General features: G+C 43.3%; 1 protein-coding gene across 1 annotated transcript; it reads left to right on the top strand.

Moving 5' to 3' along the window:
• The first annotated feature begins 192 nt into the window (after positions 1 to 192).
• LOC134225194 (alpha/beta hydrolase domain-containing protein 17B) lies at positions 193 to 25,586 on the top strand. The gene is made up of 4 exons (XM_062705067.1): positions 193 to 914; positions 15,168 to 15,803; positions 15,874 to 16,006; positions 25,345 to 25,586. The coding sequence occupies exons 1-4, from the start codon at positions 901 to 903 to the stop codon at positions 25,426 to 25,428; spliced, it is 867 nt and encodes a 288-aa protein (XP_062561051.1). The 5' UTR covers positions 193 to 900; the 3' UTR covers positions 25,429 to 25,586.
• The last annotated feature ends 6 nt before the right edge of the window (positions 25,587 to 25,592 follow it).

Genomic DNA, 25,592 nt, shown 5'->3' with positions numbered 1-25,592 from the left:
AATCCGCGCAGAAAATCCGACAATATTTATACAATATCCGACAATATTTTCATTGGATCAGACTCCCCGTCTTTGTATTTATTCTGCAGACATGTCGATATTTTTTCACTCACCCCCAATGTTGTTTTGAGTGCTCAAAGAAAAGCGTTTTGGCAACCAATTTAAATGTCATCCCAGCAGAGCGAAAAAAAAAACACGAAAGTGACAGTCTTCTGAAAAACGCATCTGATCGTTTTATATTTTCGTCTTTCGTGAATTTGTACGTTATCTATCCAAAGTTTCGAAAATGGTGTAGATTTTTGTTGATAAAACGGACTGCATCTTCAGCAGCAGCGATGGAATGATAACGGGAGTGTTTGTAACTCGTAGAATAGCAGGAATAAGTTTTCCATTTTCCGACCGTCAACAGATTGAAAGTGCAGTGCCATCAGTGCTCGCGCAGCAGTATGAAACGTAGTGTAGTGTGTAGCCAGGGGAAAACTTCGAGGCAAGAATGGACATTATTTTCTCGTGACTAATCCGAAGTGGACAAAGGTCACGCATTTCTTAAAGTGATGCTTGTTGAGGAAATGCGTTCTATATCTAATATATAGGTGAGAGAATGGACTGTTGATTGATTGTAGCAGCAGCAGCAGTCGCCTCTAGATGTGGCCACCTGATACAAAAGAAGGATGTTAAGCGTCCAGATCACGTAGCAATCAGTAGAAGAAGCAAACCAAGACGGCCAAAAGAAAAACAAGAAAGAATACTACTAATACTTCAAATAAGTTTCTGCATCGCCCGCAACCTGTAGACGGTATACTAGGGTGGTTGGTTCGGGAGGAAAAAAAACGCAATTATTATTTTCTTTAACTACTTACGAGCAGTAAGTAGTAGGGCCGAAATTAGGATAGTGCAGCCATGAACGGATTAAGGTGAGTAAATGTCTTGTTTTTAGGTAAATTTTGCAGTGGAGGAATCTACAATCACGTCTCCGGTAAAAACAGGCCTGTGGAGGTGGTTTTTGTTATCGATCCGCACCTGTCTCGATTTCAACATTAATTTGTTGAACCAATGAGAAGGAGCTGGTAGAATAATTTGATATTACTATAGGATGGTTGGTTTTGGGAGCAGTTTTGTGTTAATGATAATTGTAATGTGTGATAAGTTTTTTTTTTGTTTTCCACATTATTATTGAGATTTATTTAATCATGTCCGTTCGCTCAGTTATATATAGAGGCATCGCGTGGTATATTAGGTACATTTGGAAATATAGGACAGGAATAATATTTATGCCATTCTTGTTTCTTTCCATTGTTTTATAATATGAATTGAACCTATTGAAACGTCTCACTTTGATAAATCATTAGTAAAAATGTTGATTAACTGATAAAGTTATCGTATATAAAAATAAATATATAAGGGGCCATCCTAAGCCTAGCGGTAAGATGCGCGGCTATAAAGCAAGGCCATGCTGAGGGTGGCTTGGTTCGGTTCCCGGTGCCGGTCTAGGCAATTTTCGGTTTGGAAATTGTCTCGACTTCCCTGGACATAAAAGTATCATCGTGTTAGTCCCATGATATACAGATGCAAAAATGGTAACTTGACTTAGGAACCACGCGGTTAATAACTGTGGAAGTGCTGAATGAACACAAAGGAGCCAGGCACCAATGTCCCAGTGAGGGATGTGATGCAAATAAGAAATAACATAATATTAATCTCCTAGAATTTACATTTTCATTTCCATGTTGAGTATTGTATAAGCCTATGATTTGAATCTGCTAGATAAGTTCGATCTAATATTCTTGTTATCACCCTAATGCTGTGAATTTATACTACTTCTATACATATGTAACTTGCCATGTTATATACTTCTCTCCCGATGAGTCCGTTGATCATCTCGTTAAGAGACAGTACATTCCAACTCGTCGATCTATACGGTTGAGAATAAACGATCGTGCGCGACAAATTCCACCCTAAATTCGAATCGTCTCTAACAATTCCGAAAGCAAGTGCTTATCCGCGACTTTAAATCCGAAAAGTGGGAAAGCAATATTCGGTTCGAAGTGTAAGACACACAAGGAGTGGAAATGTGCTACTAAACTCCGTTCTGGTTAAAGAACAAAGAAAGTAGTGTTTTCCGAGAAGTTCACACTCATTTAGTCAACTGATTGCCGTTTATTGCGGTGAAGAAAAACCTTCGGTCCAGCGAACAACCCTGTGGGCGTCGTCATTGGTCCTTCGAGCCAGATCGGAGGATACCCCGGTCAGAAGGAATTAAGTGAGTGTGTGAACCAAATTCCGGGTCCGAGTGACCACTGAAAGTCGGCACAGAGGCCGTGAAAGTACGCCATAGTAGAGTGACTACAAAGTGTGGATATCTGAAGCGCGCCAGATTCCAATTGTGCGATCAGTGAATAGTCACCGTGCCATTTGTATCTAGGCATTGTACGGTCCCCGTGGGGAAGAATAGTGTGAAAATCGACACTGAAGCAGCTTTGTAGCTGAGCGTGGCTTGGGTATAGGCAGTAGAAACAAAGTGTGCTGTTTTTAGCCTGGTCGTATTCAGTGAAGTGAGACACAAATTAAAATTTCGGTCGCAATCTCATTGCGTTATCCTTGGTGGCGGCAAGGAAGGAGTGAATGATATACCAGTGACTCTTCAAACGATAGTGTTTGCACCAATCCGCGTAATCGCGACGTATTCCGCGCAATTCGTCCGCGTCGGGAAGGAGCAAAATCGTACCGTCCACGTCGGGAAGGAGAAAATCGATTTCGTTCGCGATCGTTCCGTCCTAGATCGGTGCAAAAATGCCGGACAAAAAGCGCGAGAAAAAGTTAACCGATTTGAGCGTAGTGAGGAAAGGACTGATAGCCCATTGTACTGGAGTAGAACATTTTGTTAAACACTACGAAGAAAACCGTGATAATTGTCAGATTTCTGTTAGACTTGAAGGACTGGACAGAGTGTACCGAGACTTCCTCAAGGTGCAAGCGGAAATCGAAAAATGCGATGATGCGGAGAATTTGGACACGCATCTAGCGGAGCGAGTTGGGTTTGAGGCCAGATATTGTGTAGCTAAAGGTTTTCTGTTGTCCAAACGTGCAGAGGATCACAACCAAAGTGTGCTCAATACAACACCAGCTGTTCCGGGCAACTTCCATCTTCGACTGCCACAAATTGATCTTCCCAAATTCGCTGGGGATTTCTCGAAGTGGCTGTCCTTTCGGGACACCTTCACATCGATGGTGCACTCGAACGCCGACATTCCAACTGTAGCCAAATTGCAGTACCTGTTCCAGTCCCTCGAAGGAGAGGCACGTAAACCGTTCGAGACCGTAGACATCGAAGCCGATAATTACGGTGCCGTCTGGGAGGCTCTACTCAAAAGGTATGACAATCGTCGTTTTCTCAAGAAACAGCTTTTCCGTAGCATCTATGACCTACCGGCGGTCAAAAAAGAATCCGCCAACGATCTGTATGAGTTGGTGGATGAGTTTCAGCGCCAAGTGAAGGCCCTCGCCAAGCTAAATGAACCCATCGACCACTGGGACACCCCCCTGGTGAATATCCTCTCCTACAAACTTGATCCAGCTTCTCTCCGTGCGTGGGAGGAGAAAACCAGCCAGGATGATGACGTCAAATACAACGATTTAGTTGAGTTTTTGTACCAGCGTGTGCGCATCCTGAAGTCCGTAGCATCTGATATGTCCCATCGTTCCCAACCCAGCCAAGCAAAGGTGGCCGGCAATATTTTGCCTCCAAAAAAGCAGCTTTCGTCCAAGTTCGCCGCCAGTGCAGTATCATCCGATAGTAAATCAAACGTTCCATCATGTTTCGCTTGCTCCGAACGGCACTTTCTATTCCAGTGCCAAACATTCGCCAAGATGCTCGTCAGCCAAAGAAGAGAGCTGATATCCCAAAGGAAGCTTTGCTGGAATTGTTTCCGAACCGGTCACCATGCTAGAAGCTGCTCGTCTAAGTTTTCCTGTCGAACGTGTCGCGATCGCCACCATACGTTGCTGCATGATCCCATCCAGACTGTTAAGTCTTCTGCTGCTCCTGCCGTGATGTCGAAACACCATGACGTGATGGCCAATTCTGCCCTGCTGGCCATTCCGGGACCGTCTTCCTCCTCCCAACAAGTTAGCATGTCGGTTCAATCCCAAGCCAGCACGGTTCTCCTACAGACGGTCGCGCTCAAAGTTGTCGACGATCACGGGAAGTCTTTCGAAGCAAGAGCTCTGTTGGATTCCGGTTCAATGTCGAACTTCATGTCATCAGAGCTTGCCAATCTCCTTGTCATCTCTCAATCCAAAGTCGATGTATCCGTTGAAGGAATTGGCCAATCCCATCGCAAGTTGCATCGTGCCATCGCCGCCACAGTCCGTTCCAGAGTAAGAACTTTCTCCACGAAACTTCATTTCTTCGTCATCGACCACCCCAGCGCCAATTTGCCTACCATCGAAGACAAGCTTTCCGTCTGCAAACTCCGCAAGGTCAAATTAGCCGATCCGTTATTCTATGCCCCGAACAAAAACGACCTCGTCATTGGGGGTGAATAATATTGGGATCTTCACACGGGCAAGAAACTTTCCCTGGTCCATGGTTTGCCGTACCTCATAGAAATCTATTTCGGTTGGACCTTATGTGGTTCGACATCACCAGAATCTGTCGGGCCAGTAGCGTGTCAGCTATCCAGTTCTGACGCCCAACTGGATGCCACTCTCCAAAGGTTTTGGGAGATCGAGACGATTCCCAAACAATCCGTACACTCCGCTTCCGAAAAGATTTGTGAAGCATTCTACGCTACAACCACGTCCAGAGATCCAAGTGGGCGATACATCGTTCGCCTATCTAGAACCGAAAATCCCCAAATCGAATTGGGAGAGTCAGAGTCGATCGCAAAGCGTCGATTCCTCGCTTTAGAACGCCGTCTAGAGCGAGACCCCAACGTAAAGTTTGCCTACCATCAGTTTATGGATGATTACGAACGTCTTGGGCACATGAGACGGCTCGATGAACCGGTTGACAATACCAAGCTGCACTGTTATCTTCCCCATCATCCGGTATTTAAGCTCTCAAGTACCACCACGAAGACTAGGGTAGTGTTTGATGCTTCGTGTCAAACAACATCAGGCAGCACACTCAATGACATTCTCCTTGTCGGACCGGTCGTTCAAGACGATCTCTTGTCACTCGTTATTCGATTCTGCTTCCACCGCATCGCCCTAAATGGGGACATCGAAAAGATGTACCGGCAAGTACTCCTTCACGAAGAAGACCAACCGCTGCAGCGCATCAAATGGCGTAGTAATTCATCCGACCCGATAAACACATACCAGCTACAGACCGTAACCTACGGTACAGCCTCTGCCCCCTATCTCGCCACGAAAACTCTCCAGCAATTGTCACTTGATTCCGGCAACCAATTTCCATTCGCCGCTGATCCTGTTGCTAATGATTTTTACGTCGATGACTTTCTTTCCGGAGCCGACGATGTCGTAGCCGCTATCCAAACACGACGTGAAGTATCAGCAATGCTCGAATCTGCCGGATTCTCGATGAAAAAGTGGGCTTCTAACTCAATCGAAGTTCTTGAAGATATTCCTCCAGAAGACCGTTCTATCCAGCCATGGCATGACCTCCAAGATCCGCAGTTTGTTAGCACGCTTGGGCTTATTTGGGAACCGGGAACAGACACTTTCTGCTTCAAGGTACAGCTACCTTTGCCAGCCCCCATTCTCACCAAGCGAAGAATCATGTCCTACGTAGCTCAAATTTTTGACCCACTAGGGCTAGTAGGACCCACTGTTGCAAAAGCGAAGCTGTTCATGCAATGTTTATGGGCGTTAAAGACACCGAACAACGAACGGTACGAATGGGATCAACCTTTGCCTCCGAAACTGCAGCAACAATGGAAAGAATTCCACACAACTATCGATCTTCTTCGCGAAGTTCGAGTACCCCGATTTACCTCTGTCATAGACGCTGTAAGCCTACGGAACATGCTGCTATGTCCGCGCCCAATCCACCAGTAAGGTGGGTGTGAAGCTCCTGGCGTCGAAATCGAAACTTTCGCCTCTCGCTGCTCGACATACTATAGCCAGGCTGGAACTGTGTGCAGCTCATCTATCGACGCAGCTGTACAAAAAGGTTGCCTCATCTCTCAAGACCGTTCCATCGGCTTTTTTCTGGTCCGACTCTACCACAGTGATCCAGTGGCTCCGTTCATCCCCAGGACGTTGGAAAACGTTCGTAGCAAATCGCGTAAGCCAAATCCAAGCAACGACTACTATTGAAAGGTGGAATCACGTAGCGGGTTCTGATAACCCCGCGGACGACATTTCCAGGGGACTAGATCCAGCCGATCTTCTCAACAAAACGCGGTGGTGGAATGGCCCATCGTGGCTGAAGCTATCTCCGGATCAATGGCCTGCCGGGATAATTTCTGCAGCTGAATCATCGGAAGTCACCCACGAAACCCGTAAAATTCCCATCGTTGCCATGACCTCCGTTCAACTATCGTTCAACGATGAACTGTTCTCCAGGTACTCAAGTTTTTCGGCACTCCGCCGTACTGTTGCATGGTCGCTGCGCTATCTCCAAGCCCTGCGTGACCGTGCAATCGCTCGTCGCTGTTCTCCTGAAAAAATAAACAAACCAGCACTGTCTAAATCTGCTACTACACCACTCAACTCTGAAGAACTCCAATCCGCCGATCGAATGCTGTGTCGCTTGGCGCAGCGCGAAAGCTTTCCTGAAGAGCACAGCGATCTGTCCGCTGGTATGCTTGTTTCCAAATCTAGTCCGTTGAAGTGGTTGAAGGCCTACATAGATGAGTTCGAGCTGATCCGCGTCGGTGGACGCCTCCATAATGCCGATTTATCGGAACAAACAAAACACCCTATTGTCCTTTGTGCCAAACATCCGCTGGCACGTCTCCTTGCTGTTCAGTACCATAATACGCTACTCCACGCTGGGCCACAATTAATGTTGGCTAGTCTACGTTAAAAAATTCTGGATACTGGGCGCAAGAAATCTCGTCAGAGGCGTCTACCATCAGTGCATTACTTGCTTTCGCAGCAAATCAAATTTGATCCAGCAAACCGTCGCCGATCTTCCAGTTTCGCGCGTTACTCCAACGCGACCTTTCTCTGTCTGTGGCGTAGATTATTGTGGACCCTTTTACGTCAAGTCACCGATTCGTAAACGTGGTCCAACGAAGGTATATGTCGCTATTTTTATCTGCTTCTCGACACGAGCCATCCACATAGAGCTCGTGAGCGACCTAACAACAGCGGCATTCCTTGCGGCGCTGCGCCGTCTGGTAGCTCGGAGAGGGAATATTTGTGAACTCCATTCCGATAATGCGACTACATTCAAGGGAGCATCTCATGCTCTACACCAGGTGTACAGAATGCTGAAGCAGGACAATGAAGACCGAAACCAAATTTTCTCGTGGTGCGCCAACAACGAAATCCGCTGGAAGTTCATCCCTCCAAGAGCGCCCCATTTCGGAGGTCTCTGGGAAGCTGCGGTGAAATCCGCAAAGACCCACCTCCTGAAGGAAATCGGCAAAACCAGTTTGTCGTATGAGGACCTGCTCACCCTTTTAGCACAGGTGGAAATGTGCCTCAATTCCCGTCCGGTGACACCCCTGTCGTCGGAACCAACCGATCTGGAAGCCCTGACACCTGGACATTTCCTAGTGGGCTCCAATCTCCAAGCTGTTCCTGAATTTAGTTCAAGCAACGTTCCTGAAAACCGACTTGACCATTACGAACAAACCCAGCGCCATCTGCAACGAATATGGGCACGATGGTACCCGGAATACCTCCAGCAGTTGCAGTCCAGGGCTATGCAAGGCTGCCAAACCTCAAATCGCGTGAAACCTGGACAACTCGTCGTGGTCAAAGATGACTGCCTTCCGCCTGCCCAGTGGCCCCTCGGAAGAATAGTTAAGGTCCACCCAGGAAGGGACGGCATCGTCAGAGTGGTCACGTTGAAGACTGCTTCCTCAGAAAACGTCGTGCGGCCTGTCGCGCGGATTGCCCTGCTGCCAATACCAACCGAAACTCATCAGCCATCCGGTGCATCCGAAAACCAACAGTAGAGCAGTGCTAAACTAGCTCGAGGCGCATATCATTTTAAACCAGGTAATTATCGTTCCATTATTTTAAATCCACCCGAATGATCTACCTGGTCTTTTTTTGTTTTCGGACGACAACACCGAGGCCACGGCTCCACATCACGACTGCTATGTACATCATCCAGTCTTCGATCACATCGACTCATCGCCGAACTCGATCATTGTCAACAGAGAAGCGATGAGAGTCTCTCAGCTTCATGCAGCCAGATACAGAAGTGTTAGTGTTTAAGATGATTTGAAATAAGCTATTTCAAAGGTGGCCGGAATGTATAAGCCTATGATTTGAATCTGCTAGATAAGTTCGATCTAATATTCTTGTTATCACCCTAATGCTGTGAATTTATACTACTTCTATACATATGTAACTTGCCATGTTATATACTTCTCTCTATAAGCCAATGTATTGCCTGAAATACGAGAGAAGAGATAATGTTCCTATCTGACCACTATCCATATACATTAAGATAGCCGATGAGTCCGTTGATCATCTCGTTAAGAGACAGTACATTCCAACTCGTCGATCTATACGGTTGAGAATAAACGATCGTGCGCGACAAATTCCACCCTAAATTCGAATCGTCTCTAACAATTCCGAAAGCAAGTGCTTATCCGCGACTTTAAATCCGAAAAGTGGGAAAGCAATATTCGGTTCGAAGTGTAAGACACACAAGGAGTGGAAATGTGCTACTAAACTCCGTTCTGGTTAAAGAACAAAGAAAGTAGTGTTTTCCGAGAAGTTCACACTCATTTAGTCAACTGATTGCCGTTTATTGCGGTGAAGAAAAACCTTCGGTCCAGCGAACAACCCTGTGGGCGTCGTCAGTATAATAACCGTTTTCGATGGTTTTGCACTTTCTGCAACGGTTAAATTAATTTGTTCCTGATGGAACAACACACATTTTTTCTTTATGCAGTACAATCCGCACAATAAAACACATCAACATGAAAAAAGATGCTAATAAACATCCAGTATCATTTGCTCATATTTTTAGTGTTCCTGGAACTGGATATTTGTCCGAAGAATAATAAAATATTAACCATCTTTGAAGAAAAATTCTTTGACACATGAGTTTTTCGATTTTACCAAGCGACCGAAATTTAGATCTCTAAACAAGATCATTTTGTATAAACACCGCTTTTTGGCACATTATGTTGCCGGCCGCTGTAAGTTGCTATCGACAAGCAGCGATTAAACACCGCCCAAGTTTGTTCAGTGACTTTTTCGTTTTGTCAATTTTGAAAAATATTATCACGATGCTTCAATTACCGTTATTATGAAAAAAATATACCATTCAATCGGAAGCCGCCAGTCGATTCCTACTATGTATAATTATACGCTTCTGGACAAATTAAAAAAAATTTAGTTGGTGAGATTTTCGACTTATGCCGTTTTTAAGTTTTTCGATGGAAAACTCATTGTTAACCATTTTCGGCCCGGGCTACGATTTCAAATTATAAAATTCACTGCTTCCTTGTTTTTCAACCGATTTGCATGAAATTTTGTGGAAAGATGCATTATACCCTATATTTTTGTGTAGATGTATTGACATGGTTTTTTTTTCTTCCTAAGCAATGGAGGGGGAATCTGCTCAACAGACATCCAACAGAGGTTAGGGACCACCTCCAACAGTAAACGAGGGAGGCAGGACTACATCCCCGACCCGCTAAACCGTTTCCATTGCCGCCAAGCCCATAGTCCCTTCGGTACAACCAGAAAGTAATGCTTCAAAGGGGGCCAGTGAACGACGCACCCTCGAGGTTAGCTGCGTGTCCTTGCAGCATCGAACATCGTGACTCGCTTTTTTAGAAGAACACCATGGTATCGTGCCAGCGCATTGCCGGCTTTCCAGGTGGCCTTACCACGCTCTATGTCCTCGGAAGGTGGGAAGGGTAGACTTCGCGCCTGCTTCCCTCTGCACGACTGATATCAAGAATGATGATGCCGCGTGTACCCCAAATTGACCTCTCTGCGATAGGGTCTGTTCGCCAACACACAGAGGGACTTGCCGACGCGGTGCCTTCGCTTATCCCAGCCTTGACGAGGACCCCTTTCCGTCCTCGGGCTCGGAACCCGCCCAGTTGACCGACGCCGCGAAAGCGACGATACCATGTTGTTCTTTGCGCGGCCACTTATTCCATAAAAGGATCGAGTTCGACCACAGGGCATGACCACCGCTATGACCCATGAAGCCGACTCCGAACCCTTGGACCACCTCTTGTTTGCGCCATCCTTGAGTCCACGCGCCACCTTCTGTGTAGCTCCAAGACGATTTGGACGATAGCCGATAAAACGGCGTTCCAGCCAACTTCATCTTTAAACATCCTCCAAACTAGGTTGTCCGGGGTAGTGTCCAGACTACATGTGGCAAGCATGTGGTCACGCATTGCGCGAAAACGTGGGCACACGAACAACACGTGTTCCAACGTTTCCTCTAAACCTGCGCACACCAAACACTCGGGCGAGGCCGAGCAAGCCAGCTGCGTTACCTGCACTGTGAATTTGCAGCACGCTTAAACGCCGGGCACTTTGAACCCCCCATGGGGTGATTGCTGTTCACAGCTTTGCTGGAACAAATCAAACAATTGGGAGGATTCGTGCAGCATAATGCCTTATGTTCCTCCAATCCGCAGCGTCGACAGAGCTTGCTTCTGTCAGGGCCTTTGCAGTCCCATTGCTTGTGCCCCGGTTCCAGGCACTTCGGGTTGCTCGTATATGCCCACAGGGCACACCGACCATCCCACCTTGACGCTCCCAAACTTGACTACCTTGGAGGCATCCGCTGCAGATAGCCGAACCAGTGCTACCTGTGTCCCTGCCGGACCTTTCCGTAGCCGAACGGCTGCGGTGGGCGTCTCCACTTCACACTGTCGCCGCAGTGCCGTGACGAGCTCTTCGACTTCGGTGATCTCGTCCAGGTCTTTAACCCTTAGATTCACCTCCGTCGGGAGTGCCCTCACCTTGACCGTCTCGCCTAGGACTTCCTCCGCCAATTTCTTGTAGGCGGCGCCCTTTTGCGAGACGCCCCGCTTCAGCTCGATGATTATCTCGCCCATCCGGGTACGTCTTATTCGACGTACGTCGGAGCCGAGTTCACCGAGCTTGACGTCACTCCTCATCGCCTTCAAGACGTCCGAGTACTTAGCCTCGTCCGTCTTGATGACTAGGGCATCGCCCCTGGAGCGATTGGCGCCTACCCTAGACTTCTTGCTACTCTCATTCGCCTGGGTCTTCTTTTCGGCCCTTGACGTCTTCGGTTTCCTCTTGTTCTTGACCAGGCTCCAGGAGGCGTCATCCCCCTCTTTTTCCATGGTCTGGGGCGGCTGAGAGTTCTCAGCCTGCCGTAACCCCTTACCATCGTCTTTCCTGGGTGGACGGACCTTTTCAGGTCCTTCCTCCCCCGGTTTGGGAGGTACCTGGCCGGGGTTCAGCTTCCCAGCCCCACTACCCTTGTTCGGGGTAGTAACCCTCCGCGTTTTGGAGCGGCCCCCAGGGAGCTCATCCCCTGGAGACTGTCTCCCCCGTTTTTGTGTCTGCTCCGTTGGAGCAGTCACTCCAGACGTGCCCGCGAATACTTGAGCCTCATTCTGGGTAGACTTTGGCACCACCGTCTTCGCTGAAGCGCCCTTGGTCGATTCGACCTTGCTCGAGTCCGCGAATTCTTGGGTCTCAGTCTGGGTAGACCTCGACTCCACGGATTTCACGGGTTTACACTTGGCCGTCCCGACCGCCCTCTCCAACTTGGCATCCTACACCTTGGTCTTTGAAGTTTCAGCAAGCTCCTCTTGAGGTCCTTACTGATATTATGCTTCGATGACGCAAAGTCGTCCATCTGTTCCGTCGCCACCTCGAAGGCCGAAAGCCCATCGCGTTTGCGGTTCATCGCCTTCACAAGCCATGGGCCGTCTATAACCTCTACCGGCGTAGCCTGGGAGATGGTTAAGTGACCCACGCTGGCGCTGCGCACCGAGCTGCCGACTATTGCTTCTGGCCTCCTAGGCGGAGACCTGAACAACTCACCTCTTGCGAAGGGGTTGTCGCCTACACTACTACCACTAATTGAAGAATACACTTGTTTTCCCATTTTGGTCAATTCAATTCAATTCAATTTATTATTACATTTTGTTATACAATACATAGATTTTCAGTCCTGGTCCCTACTGAACGGTTGTTCTTTAAAAGGGCCGATGAGAATGGTAAGCAATGGAACTAGCTAATATAATAGTTATAACATTTCTAATAATATAAATATTTAAATGAAGCTAACGTGCAATAAATCTATCAATATTGTTTTTCACATGTTCTTCTAGACGACTCTTAAATTGGCTGATTGGCTGTGCATTTTAGACGGTCCTATGTTCTGAAATCGTTTCCTTCCTATTTCAGTTCTAAACCCACTTAATTGCAGCAAATGAGCGTTCCGAGTACGGTATTGATTGATGTATAACAGAAGCAAACTACCAGTTATGATGCAGGTTCAAATTATTTATGATTTTGTACACAGTAAGGTATATTCGAAGAGTGAACATACCTATTATTGGAAAAATCCTATGTTCCGTGGTATTATATAAGTTATTTTTGGGATATAGGAATGGTAATTTGTATATCGCTTTGATACATCGATTTTGCTGGACCTGGATGTCCTTAAGATACGTGTTATACGATGTTCCCAAAACAGCAATACCATATTGATACCGACTATGGATAAACGAATAATATATCTTCAGCAGCACGTGCCGCGGTACATAATTAGATAGTTTTCGTAATATTCCACATAACGATGAACAGCTTGTAATGATTTTCCGGATGTGTACGTCCCACCGTAATTTACTATCGATATGCACGCCTAGATATTTAAAACTTGCCACTTCTTCAATTGTTTCACCGTTGCCAATAAGTGTATGATTGGATGAACCTTGATCTTTTCTACCGCCAAAAACCATTAGTTTAGTCTTCTTCGGATTCAGTGACAGCCATTTATTTTCGAGATATGCCGTCAGCAGTTGCATGTCAATCTGCATATCAAGGTACAAATCAGATACAGATTTTCCTTTGAAAAGAATGGCAGTATCATCGGCGAACAGTCTTGGATGGCCTAATACTCGAAGGTTGGCTATATCATTGATATAGATTAGGAACAGCAGAGGACCGATGTTGCAACCTTGGGGAACGCCGCAATTTACATTTTGATAATCACTGGAGTGTCCGGATACCATTACCTTCTGCTGTCGATCTGATAAGTAACTTCGCAGTATGATGTTGGTTATTTACCCACAACTGCTTGGGGTTATTCGAAGAGAAGAGCTGTTGGTAAAACTAAGACTTGGTACGTCTTTTGGCTTCAGCTAACCTTCTATTAGCATGTTCCAATAGATCTTTTATGTGTTGGTCGTTTCGATTTCTTTTCCATCTCTGAAACAGGTTATTGGATATCCTCCCAAGTTTCCAGATATCGAAATCATACCAGGGACACACATTTTGCTTTACTTTCACCTCAACAGATATTGTTCTAGAAAAGCGTTCTTTGAGGTGGGTATAACGATTAACGATTGCTAGTATCCGCTCATTGGGCTGCATGATTGGAAGGTTGGTGGACTGAAGAAACAACCTGAAGTGAGTACTTATATCCGATTGCTTTACGATGGACTTGGTGAGTGTTCTGTTAACTTTACCAATTGTTACATTAAAATGGGTGATAACGTAGCAATGATCACTAAGATCACAGTCTAAGGTACTATTCGTTATGCGTTCGGAGATCTCAGTTTGACAGACGACATGATCGAGAATGTTGTTACTCGCAGGTCGTGTACAGTAAGTATTAATTACTGTCATGTTGTACGAAGTCAGCAGTTGCAGATACTTTTGGACTTCACGCGATTCGGTGTCATTAACAGCTATGTTCATATCTCCTAGAAGAAAACAGGGATTCCTTGGATTTAAAGATGATATAAATTGTTCCACAAACGAAAGAAAGTTTCCCGTGTCGAAGCCAGGTCTGTAGATTCCATGAATGATGATGCGAGATTGGACAGCTTGCACTACAACCTCTATATGGTGCAATCCGATGTCCTCTGTATTGGTTTTTACGTCAAAATTCAGTCCCTCCCTTATGAAAACTGCAATTCCTCCAGAAGAATTACTGCGGCACGAAAACACGCTTATATAACCAGGAATGTTATAGAACCTGCTTCTATTATCTTTAATCCACGTTTAACCGATTAACAATATATCATCGACAACGGGAAGATTTTTCCAAAATATACATAGAGAATCCAGTTTCTCCATACGATTCTTTCCACGAATATTAATTTGTAGCATATTTACTCCAACAGAACTAACGGATGTAAATATTCCATCAGGAGATGATGCAAGAAGATTTTGAGCAAAGTTGTTGAAATCCATTAGATGGTAAGCCTGTACATACTGACAAATTATTTTTGCATTAGTGGTTGCTATTCGACGTCAGTTTTTTCAAGTCTTCTCGCGATCGAATCTTAACAGGCAAGGAGTTTTCAGTGTGTTTTACCAATATCACCCCATCACGACCAGGCCAAATGAAGCGAAGTTTCAGCACCGATTGTTGCGTTTTTAGCTCACGGAAGATCCCCATAGAAAGAGGAGACAACTCTTCTCGTATGAAAACTTTATTTGTCCAGCCATAGGGCTAATATTATATATTACTTTACTATCTTTGTTAGCACTCAGGAGGGGTTCGTGGCGACGAAGCCTCAGCAATGCAATAAAGGAAGTCGATATGAATTTCGTCTGGGATCGGGTAAAGGTTAAAGCGCGCAGCCGCCCAGGTTGGAGATATTTTACGTTGGCCTTATATACCCCATGAGTGAATGATCTTTCAATTATATAACAGAGGAATATCCATTCCAATCCACTCTTTCTTATGCCAAAAGTTTTCGCATGAATTGAAAATTTTGTACATACTTTCTCAACAGACTACATCAGAAATCCGTACATTCTTATTGTCGCTTTAATAAATTTCAAAAAATATCTAACATATATTTTCTCTCTCCTATTCCTAGCTTCGGTGAACTATGCTGTTTGTTCTGCTGTCCTCCGTTTCCCGGCAGGATTGCAGCAAAACTAGCATTTCTGCCGCCCGATCCTACGTACAATCTGACTCCGATTGACGAGAGCAAGGCCAAGTACTTACTCAGTTTTAACGATCGTGCCGAATGGCCCTACTCGGAGCGGGAGAAAGAAAACGTCGAGGGATTTTTCACGCGGACTTCCCGCGGAAATAAACTCTCCTGCATCTACGTGCGCTGTTCGCCGAACGCCAAATACACCGTACTGTTTTCGCATGGAAATGCCGTCGATCTCGGTCAGATGAGCAGTTTCTACCTGGGGCTGGGATTGAGAATCAACTGTAATATATTTAGCTATGATTACTCCGGATACGGTATGAGTACCGGTAAGCCATCCGAGAAGAACCTTTACGCCGATATCGATGCTGCGTGGCATTCGTTGCGAACCCGATTTGGGGTGAGTCCGGAGAATATCATTCTGTACGGACAGAGCATTGGCACTGTGCCCACGGTGGATCTGGCGGCACGGTATGAAGTGGGGGCGGTCATTCTTCACTCTCCGCTGATGTCTGGCATGAGAGTGGCATTCCCCAATACGAAGCGGACGTGGTTCTTCGATGTGTTTCCAAGGTTTGGTGTCATTTTTGCGTACTATATTAAAAGGTAGCGTTACAATTAAATATGTATTGTATTTTTTCAGCATCGATAAGGTATCGAAAATTGGTTCACCAGTGCTGGTTATTCATGGCACCGAGGACGAGGTGATAGACTTTTCCCATGGATTGAGTATCTACGAGAAGTGTCCCAAGGCTGTTGAACCACTGTGGGTTGAGGTAAGTTTTAAATGTGAAACATTTCATATTGTATATCTAAAACGATCGATGAACCAGATTCGGTGGAATCGTTTCTGATTCAGATCGAAATGGATCAAATGGTTGTCTGGGATCTAGCACAGAGTGTGATCCGGGACGCCTTGAAAGCAGGTTTCGGTTAGAATGTATCCTGGAGTCAGAACTTCCAGATCGATTGGAATTTGAACAAGGCAAATTTTGATCCTACACTATTGCTCAGAATTCCAAACTCAGAATCTACCACTTCTAAGAAACCCATTTACCAGAATGTATCATTAACCAGAAAATAGAATGTATAGATGAAAATAATTTTATTTTCTTGTTTGCTTATGAAACATCTTTGTTTGCCCGGGAACTGGGGCATACAATTGGAAAATGTAGACCTCTTCATGTTTTTAACAATATTTCAGCTAATTTGTATAAAAAATCGAGGTGGCTCTAGTCGATTTAGTGTTTTTAGGCTATTTACAACCTTGAAAAAAAATCTAATCTTATATATAAAATTTATATATAAAAATGAAATGGTCTGTGTTCGTATCCGCATAACTCGAAAACGGCTGGATGGATTTTTTCATTTCTTCAGCAGAATCGTTAAAGTTTCCGACGGGTTTATATGATATTTCCTCATGTGAAAGTGACGAGTTAAGTTAAGTAAATCGTAAAAATCTAAAACAAAAGTTTGTTTAGAAACTTCGCATAGGCAGTACATATCGCGCATTTTCGCCTACTATGCAGGACAACGTCTGCCGGGTCGACTAGTAAGAGATATAAACGCCGGAAATCATTGCAACAACCTATAAACGGAAGCTTTTGATGTGCTCTACACTACCTGTAACCACATATTTATCCCATATTTGCTGGGTTTCCTATCTATATGGGACAGATATGCGATTACAGTCTTAAGGCAGTACAAGTGATTCGTTCCGTTTACGTTTTGACCATGTTGTTAGATTGGATTTTTTTCAAAATTGAAAATAGCCTAAAAACACTAAATCGGCTTGAGCCACCTCGAATTTTTATTCGATTTATCTGCAAATTTGTCAGAAGGCTTATTTTGGGATAAAAATTATGATTCTGGGCTGACCTATGGATTTTTGATACTTTTTGAAACCGTGAAGAGGTCTATTTTACATGGAGAAGCCCATCTGGCCTTCTGGCATAATTACCAACACAGGAAGAGTAAATATCTTCCTATTTTTAAGCACACGCTGAATAAGGAAACAAGTAGGGATCCACGCATTTGGCCGGAATAAGGCAAATAAGTAGATGATTCCTTCTTTTGAAAAGTGCATTTACTCCAAAATAAGCCAAATGAGTATAAAATCCCCTCTTGCTATGGATGTGGTTGCCTTGAAAGCAGGTTCCGACCAGGAAGTATCCTGGAGTTGGTTTGATAGATTTCGTGCAACAGGAAAACTTAACGGCTGTCTCCCACGGACTGCAAAAGACACGGGGTAGGCCAACGATGTCTTGAATCTATTTCCGATCGGCTCGTTGTGACTTTCGAAAGAATATTGCATTGCACTACCAAAGGCGAATCTTCATTAGCTTATGCTTCCACTTCATACGGAAAATGACCATCATCGAACTCCACGTCACGAGCCACGATGATTTTCTAAGGGGTCGGTCCCAAAGCCGACAGCCGTTCGGCGCATAGCCAACCATCACATATTCAAAATTTTTGGCATCTAGTTCCTTTCGTTGCTGTCCAGGTATGTATGAAAATGCTCTGCACCCGAAAATTCGAAGCTTCTCCTGATTGAGCTTTACTCTCATCCATAAGTCAGCGGAAGTCAACTGGACCGACAGCGCATTCGTCGGATTTCGGTTTAGTAGGTAGACACCGGTTAACGCTGCTTCATACCACATCCTTTTCGTCATTTTAGAATACACAAGCATTGAACGTACCTTTTCAATAAGTGTTCGGTTGAACCGCTCGGCCACCCCCTTCTGATCCGTTCAGCTCATTTAAAAGAGTCAGCTCCTTAGATTAGCTCTTCAGGTCTATGCTACAAATCTCGCTTAACTTTTCAAAAGGACCTAAGTAACATTTTTTTCATGAATTAATATGAATAGCGCAATCAACAGAATAACATGAAAGGTTTCGATTGCAGTACACAAATTAATTCATGAAAAAATGTTACGTAGGTCCTTTTGAAAAGTTAAGCGAGAAATATTAAAATTTTGTGTGTCTGTTCATAGCGCTGACTCTTTATATATGAGTAAATATATGTATAGAAAGAGACAGCATATTCATATTCTTCATATTCCTTTCTGCAGTAAAAATGCTTTCTGTTGCTTGGCTGGATGGGTGCTTGAGGTACAAATGATAAACGTTCATCACGCGCGCGGTACTGGACTGGAATGCTCATACAAGCTCGCTCGTGTTGTGTACCGCGAACGTGGTATTTTCGTTCGTGTTGTGCTAAATACGGTACAGATACGGCGCGCATATTCGAGTGCTTCGAGAAGGCATACAGTCAGTCTCAAAATTGAGCGTACAGTATGGATTAGTTGACAACATTCGAAAATTTCAAAGGAAATTAAATGGTTGGCTCGGTTGTTTTTAATGCATTTCAATATTCATCCCTTCCTTCAATGTATGCGTACATAAAATGGTTGAAATTTTTTCTCTAAAGTTCATTTATTAGAAAATAATCTCAAATTACGCCTGTTAGATGTGACAAAATTGAGCGTACACCGAATTTTTTTCTTACAAATTTCTTATTATAAACACGATTAATGTGTTTTAATATTGTTTTTTCATGATTATATTTATAATAATAAACATCCGCTACTTAAACATTCAATGTTTTGAAATTAAACCATGTTTTGGTCAAAATGGCGAACAAGTGAGAGGTGAGAACATTACTATTTAACAATTCAATGCTGCTGGGAAAAATAGATGCTTCAATTTGAATGTTTCACCGGCATCGTATCTTATATATGATAGATAATCGAAATCGAGTGAGACATACGACTAATTTGGGAAAATTCAGTCGGTAAATGATGAAAACAGATGTAAACATACAGAGAAAACGACAAATGTTAGGAATGACATATTTCAAATTTAGTATGTCTTTAACTAAAATTTGTTTTAAAGCTCGATTATTGTCTCAGGTCTATCATTAAGAGTAATATTATTGAATCCGATCATTTACAGTCAAATTCTAAAAGTACAAGGTGCATGTTAAGGTACCGAACATAAAAACAGCTTTTCAACCCCGTAGAGCACTTCTAATTGAATATTGAAAAGATAGCCTAAAATCGTAATTTCATAATTAAATTTGGATTAAACTCCACGATCTGTTACCATAAGGGATACAATTGGATGATTTCCATGTGGCAAGTAAAAATAAACTTTTTTAAGAGTTCGGCAGCTTATTTAATGATATCTTGGTGAATTGAAATGATTCAACCAAATTTCCTCCTACGGTGACTGAGTCTTCAAATATAAAATGACATCTTATAATGTATCCGTGTGCTGCTCTTTTATTAATATTATTATTCATGAGTGTCCTGAGCTTATAAGCTACCTATACATCGACTTTTAAAAAAAGTTATACTTAATTTGAAATATGCCATTCCCAACATTTGTCGTTTTCTCTGTATGTTTACATCTGTTTTCATCATTTACGGACTGAATTTTCCCAAATTTATCGTATGTCTCGCTAGATTTCGATTATCTATCATATATAAGACACGATGCCGGTGAAATCCATATCTTATAGCATCTATTTTGCCCAGCAGCATTGAATTGTTAAATAGCATTGTTTGTACATCTTACTTGTTCGCCATTTTGACCAAAACATGGTTTAATTTCAAAATATTGAATCTTTAAGTAGTGGATGTTTATTATTATAAATATAATCATGAAAAAACAATATTAAAATACATTAATCGTGTTTATAATAAGAAATTTGTAAGAAAAAAATTCGATGTACGCTCAATTTTGTCACATCTAACAGGCGTATTTTGAGATTATTTTCAAATAAATGAACTTTAGAGAAAAATTTTCAACCATTTTATGTACGCATACATTGAAAGAAGGGATGAATATTGAAATACATTAAAAACAACCGAACCAACAATAAAATTTCCTTAAGAATTTTCGAATATATTCATCTAATCCATGCTGTACGCTCAATTTTGAGAGTGACTCTAAATGCGTACGCCCGAGGGGGTTCATCTAGGCGCGTTCATCCTAGGCCACGGTTCATCAGCTCAATATATTTATTTATTTATTTAAGGCCTACATCAACAGACTACTTATGTCCTAATGATGGTAATAAAAAATATAAGTATACATATCGTCAAAAACTTGGATGGACACAAACACTAAAACAGCTATCTATTGCGATGTGGAAAATTCTTTGAATCTTCGACGCAGCGTCTGACGAGGCAGGTTGAAGTCGAATATTGTAGAAACCCTGTTGAATATACGCTGTAATCCTTCAATACTACCGTTCATACTGTAGTTAGTCCGACGAAATGGCATTCTTAACATAGCGTTATTGCGAAGTGTTCTCGACTGCACATTAATATTAATCTGTTCCAAAATGTCACTACAATCTATTCGGCCTTGCAAAACGACTGCAAAAAGTACAGCTCGAGCGGTGTTACGGCGTTCTCTTAGCGGTCCAGATCGATAAGCCGACAGCGGCTTTCATAACTTGGCAGACGTAATGGATCTCTCCACGGTAGTCTACGCAGAGCAAATCGTAGGAAGCGTCGTTGCACGGACTCAATTCGTTCGGCACCGTTCGTATAATTGGGATTCCAAACGGCGGAGCAATACTCCAGTATCGACCGCACCAGTGAGCAATACAAAGACTTTAGACAGTAAATGTCAGAAAATTCTTTAGCCATCCGAAAGATAAAGCCCAGGGTTTTGGAAGCCTTAACTACAACGTATGAAATATGCATTTTGTACGTCAGCTGGGAATCCAAAATTACGCCCAAGTCTTTGGCATGACTCAGACGTGCTATGCTGGTATTCAAAAACGTGTAGTCGAATCTAACGGGAGCTCAATATAAGGAATCGAATCTTGCGAACAGCTCGAGAGCGGAGCGCCCACTTCTAGTTCTGTTGCGGGGAATAAGCAACTGTCGTCTCAATCTGGATGCCTTATTTATTCTCATACCATTTCTTTTGCTCGGTTGATCCGTACTCTGTGCCTTGATCCACCGTCAGTTTTGAAATTTGCTTGCCGAACGCTGCTGTCACCATCGCTTCATATTCTCGGAATCGCTCAAAAACATGGTTCTTCGATGGATCATCGATGAATGAAACAAAATAACGCGATCCATCCCATGCCGAGGGGTCAATGGAACCATAGACGTCCGAATATATCCTCTCCAAAACACGAGTCGCTCGTTGACGTGTACCGTTGAAGAGCTCACGGCACTGCTTTCGTTGTACACATGGTTCGCAAAATTGTGTTGTGTTGCGTCAGCTTCGAGATTTATTGTTGGTTTAGATGTCCTAGTTAACGATGCCATAAATTCCTAACTTCTGCTTGGCACATATTTGCATAACAAGCATTCAATTTAACTTCCAACTCGTATAAACTGCCATTCAGGTACGTCGTAGCAATAGTCGTGTGATCTTTCTGCAATTAGCTTGTCTACCACAGAACAGTACTGTTATATCAGCCTTGGCCAGCTTCTTCACGGACAACAGGTTGTCTCTTAGTACCGGTGTTGTACTACATGCAGGGTTTGCAGAAATCGCTCTCAAAAGATAACGAACAACGATAAAAGAGAGGCAAAAAACCTCTTCGAATCATAACAAGCCATGAAAACGAAACTATCACACTTGTATAAAAGTTGAAAAAAAAACTGATTCGGATAGGCGTCCCCCGGATAGGCGGGGTTTGATAAAACGCGTTGTTCTAGCTCATTTTATGTTAGGGACCATATTTTTTTCGCCCAGTTGTGTAAAACAAGTTGAAATGCATCATCAGAACTGGTGCCCTCCGCAATTGGGGCTTATTAAAAAAAAATATCATGGGTTGTAGCCCCCCGAATCAGTTCATTATCGTAACAGCTACCGAAAAACGTCTCTCACGGTATGCTACCTATCGAGAGTGTATAGAGACATGATAAGTGAGAGATTTTCTCATTCTCCTTTGGATTCAAACCCTGACTACACAGGAATTCATTGATTTTCATTGAGGCGCTTTTGATACTCACACCTTCGATGATACCTTTCTTCTGTGCTTCCAAAGTTTCACCATCCTTCGCATCGTTGACGATTATTGGACTTAACAGCTTGCTCGAAGATGAAAAGACTGCAGCATCGTTCACAAGGTGTTTCCTTGATCCGGAATCGAACTTGAAGCACACATATCCATCACAGTTTCGATGTTCACCTGCACGACCAGCCATAAAGCTTACCGCCATGCTTCCACATCCAGTTGCAGAATTCGCTTCACTGTGTTTATGCCGACAGTCCTTCTTCATGTGCCCTTTCTTGCCGCACTGTGTCATATTACCAAGGAACTTCCTGAATTGATCTGCTCTAATTTCATCAGCAAACACGGTGGTCTTCTCGTTTGAGTCGTTTTGATGCCCATCGAGTAGCTTCACCACGTCGAGCGATAGCTCATCGTCACGAAGATTTTCCAGAGCAGTTATTACCGGGTCATACGATTCCGGAAGAGTACCGAACTGCGTTACCACCATATCAGGTTCCTTAAGATCCGCTCCTGCTATTCTCAGTTGCCTGATCAGAACCGCACCAAATAATTCCGCATGAATTCTCGATCCTTCATCTTGAAACGCCCAAGTTGCTTCCTAATTAGGTTCTGCGTCGCTGGCGATTTCTTGTCGAAAGAATTTTTCAAAACTTTCCACATCTCTTTGGCTTTTTTATCGCGCATGATCTCCAGACAATCATCTCCCAGGAAATCAAACAATATGGACTTTGCCTTTTTGTCCGCCTCTTCGATTCACTTTTTCTGCTGCTGCTTGAGAAGCATCCTCCGTCAGGGTATGTACCACTCCCTAAGCGTCCAGATATGCACCTACACGAACGAAAACTCCATATACAACATGGTTAAAATCTCTTTTTTTGTAGGCCCTGCACTTTGACGACTCCTTTAAAAAAATTGCTGCAGATAACGCATATTAGTAATGTTTCGTTGAAGACAATTGTCTAACACTAATTGGGTTAAACACCAGATTCTGCTTACTCTTGCATTACTTCTTCCTCTAAAAACATTGGCAGCCCAGAGAGAACAATTTTCATCGGAATTTCGTAATCAGTGATGAACTCTAATTATAAGAAAAATCAGGTTCTATACTATTCCCCAGAAAACCGTTCCCCAGAATTCCATTTCCCAGAATGTACCATTCCCCAGAAAACAGAATACATAAATAGATAAACATGATTTCATTTTCTTGTTTTCTTACAAACATCATCGCAACACCTTAATTAAAATCATTTGTCTTGATGAGTTGGATGTGCAATGGCCATTCTGGTAATTATTAGAAACTATAGTTTCGAATATAATGTGCCTTTTGGCATAATGACCATAAGGTGCCCGCCAGAGTAAGGTTCCTGTCAGAGTAGACGCGCCTACGCGACGTCGCGCGAAAATTGCACGCAAAGGAATAACAATCAATAATAAGGAGCTGTCAAATCGCATGAACGCTTCGTTTCGCATTGCATTTCGCGTCTACTCTGGCCGCACCTTAATCGCGATGTGCGATGCGACGCGACGCGACTCACGCAAAGGAATAACAATTATTATCAATGAACTGTCAAACTGCACTGTCGCGTCACGTCGCATAGCATGGTCACGTCTATTCTGGCTTAGCATAGCATATGGTCATGTCTATTCTGACTCACCTCAAAACAGAAAAAAATTCTTCTTATTTTGAAGCATACCTTGATTGAGAAATCAAAAAGGGACCCACGCATTTGCGCGGAATAAGGCCATAAGTCAATGATTCCTTCTTTTAAAACGCGCATTTGCTCGGAAAAAGGCAAATAAGAGATACATTCTTTAGGGCATCTCTTTGTATAACATAATCTATTATATCAGATTGAACTGTACTTCTTTGTAGTTTTTTCCCGAGCCGTTTTTTTATTCCAGTTTTTTAATTGCCAAAATCTTTTTTCTTCATTGCAGGTATCTTTTTAAAGGTATGAAAAAAAATCTGGGATATTATGCATTCTGGGGAATGGTTTTCGGGGGAATGTTTCATTCTGGGAAATGGTTTTCTGGGGAACGGTTTTCTGGGGAATGGTTTCCTGGGGTATGGTTTTCTGGGGAATGTTATAGAATCGAAAAATAACTTTAATAAAGTATGAAAAAATCGGAATTATATTACTAGGTCCATGTGTAAAAAAAGTATTTTCGTGAACATTATTTGGTGTCAGTGATGTTGTAAAAACGTCCGAGAGTGCAAGAACATTGGATCCGTCCGTTTCGCTTAATGTTAACGTTCCCAACTTTTTACACATATGCCAATGTTGATGCTCCGCTTAATTTTCATCAGAGATGCCATAGTCGAGTACCGCTCGAACTGATTTGACGTCTTGAATTCTTCGAAGGGACACTATTGCTGGGTTAGAGGCATCTGGACAGGCGGCCCTTACTTTGAACACTAAAATCGACAAATGATCCATTAAACATTTTTCCATTGTTAGCCCGATAATCAATTTATCCCTCGTAACGCTGGGTAGACACCTTTGCGTGGTGTGTTACGGTGTAAGATCTACCATGGTCAAATTGTCAGCTGCAGGCAAATCCTGACCAGAAGAATATCTTCCCCAATATCCTACTCCGTGGTACTTATGAGGGTGTCGCTGAGTCGGAGGCCTCTCGTTAAATAAGTACTACACCAATACTTCCTTCCCCTCCCAAGTTACGGTGAAGATGGGCGTGACCAGGAGTAGTAATCTTCATGCTTTTGTGATTTTTATCCTAGATTGACACCCACCTTGATTTCTGATAGCAATCTGAATAAGGATTTCAAAAGAAAAACATGAGTATCACTAGTGTCCAATCTACGAAGTACACCGTAACTATGCTATGCTATGCTAGCCCGATAATCAATTCATCATCCTTGAAACAAGGGCTGATATCCTCTTTAATAAAGAAATATATACACACAATTGAAAATGTATTGAAAATTCATGGATCAATTTTCCAATCTATGAGCATAAAAAAAATACAATTCGGTTTGTAGCGAATGGCAGCGATTCGCCAAACTAATCCTTACTACAGCGACCCGTCACTTCGTCAAAAATCGAAGGTTGCTCTACCATCATTGAATCTTGTCTGATCTTTTTTTCTTCTTCTCAACAGGGAGCTGGTCATAATGACGTCGAGTTGTACAATCAATATCTGGACCGTTTGAAAAAGTTTATATCGATTGAGCTAAATAACTGACAATTAAAGAACGCCCCTGGCCAACCACCACCGCAGCCTACAGTAGCAGGGGCAGCATCGACATCATCATTATCAAACACTGCTACTAAAAGCCCGAAACGATCATCTGGAACCAAGGGGAGTACTAACGAATCGAGTAGTTCGGTGGAAAAAGCGCTGACCGG

The sequence above is a fragment of the Armigeres subalbatus genome, chromosome 1 (assembly GCF_024139115.2).
Source record: "Armigeres subalbatus isolate Guangzhou_Male chromosome 1, GZ_Asu_2, whole genome shotgun sequence".
In the NCBI taxonomy this organism is placed as follows: domain Eukaryota; kingdom Metazoa; phylum Arthropoda; class Insecta; order Diptera; family Culicidae; genus Armigeres; species Armigeres subalbatus.
Note: the sequence above shows the minus strand (reverse complement) of the source record. Positions and strands in the feature narration are given on the sequence as shown.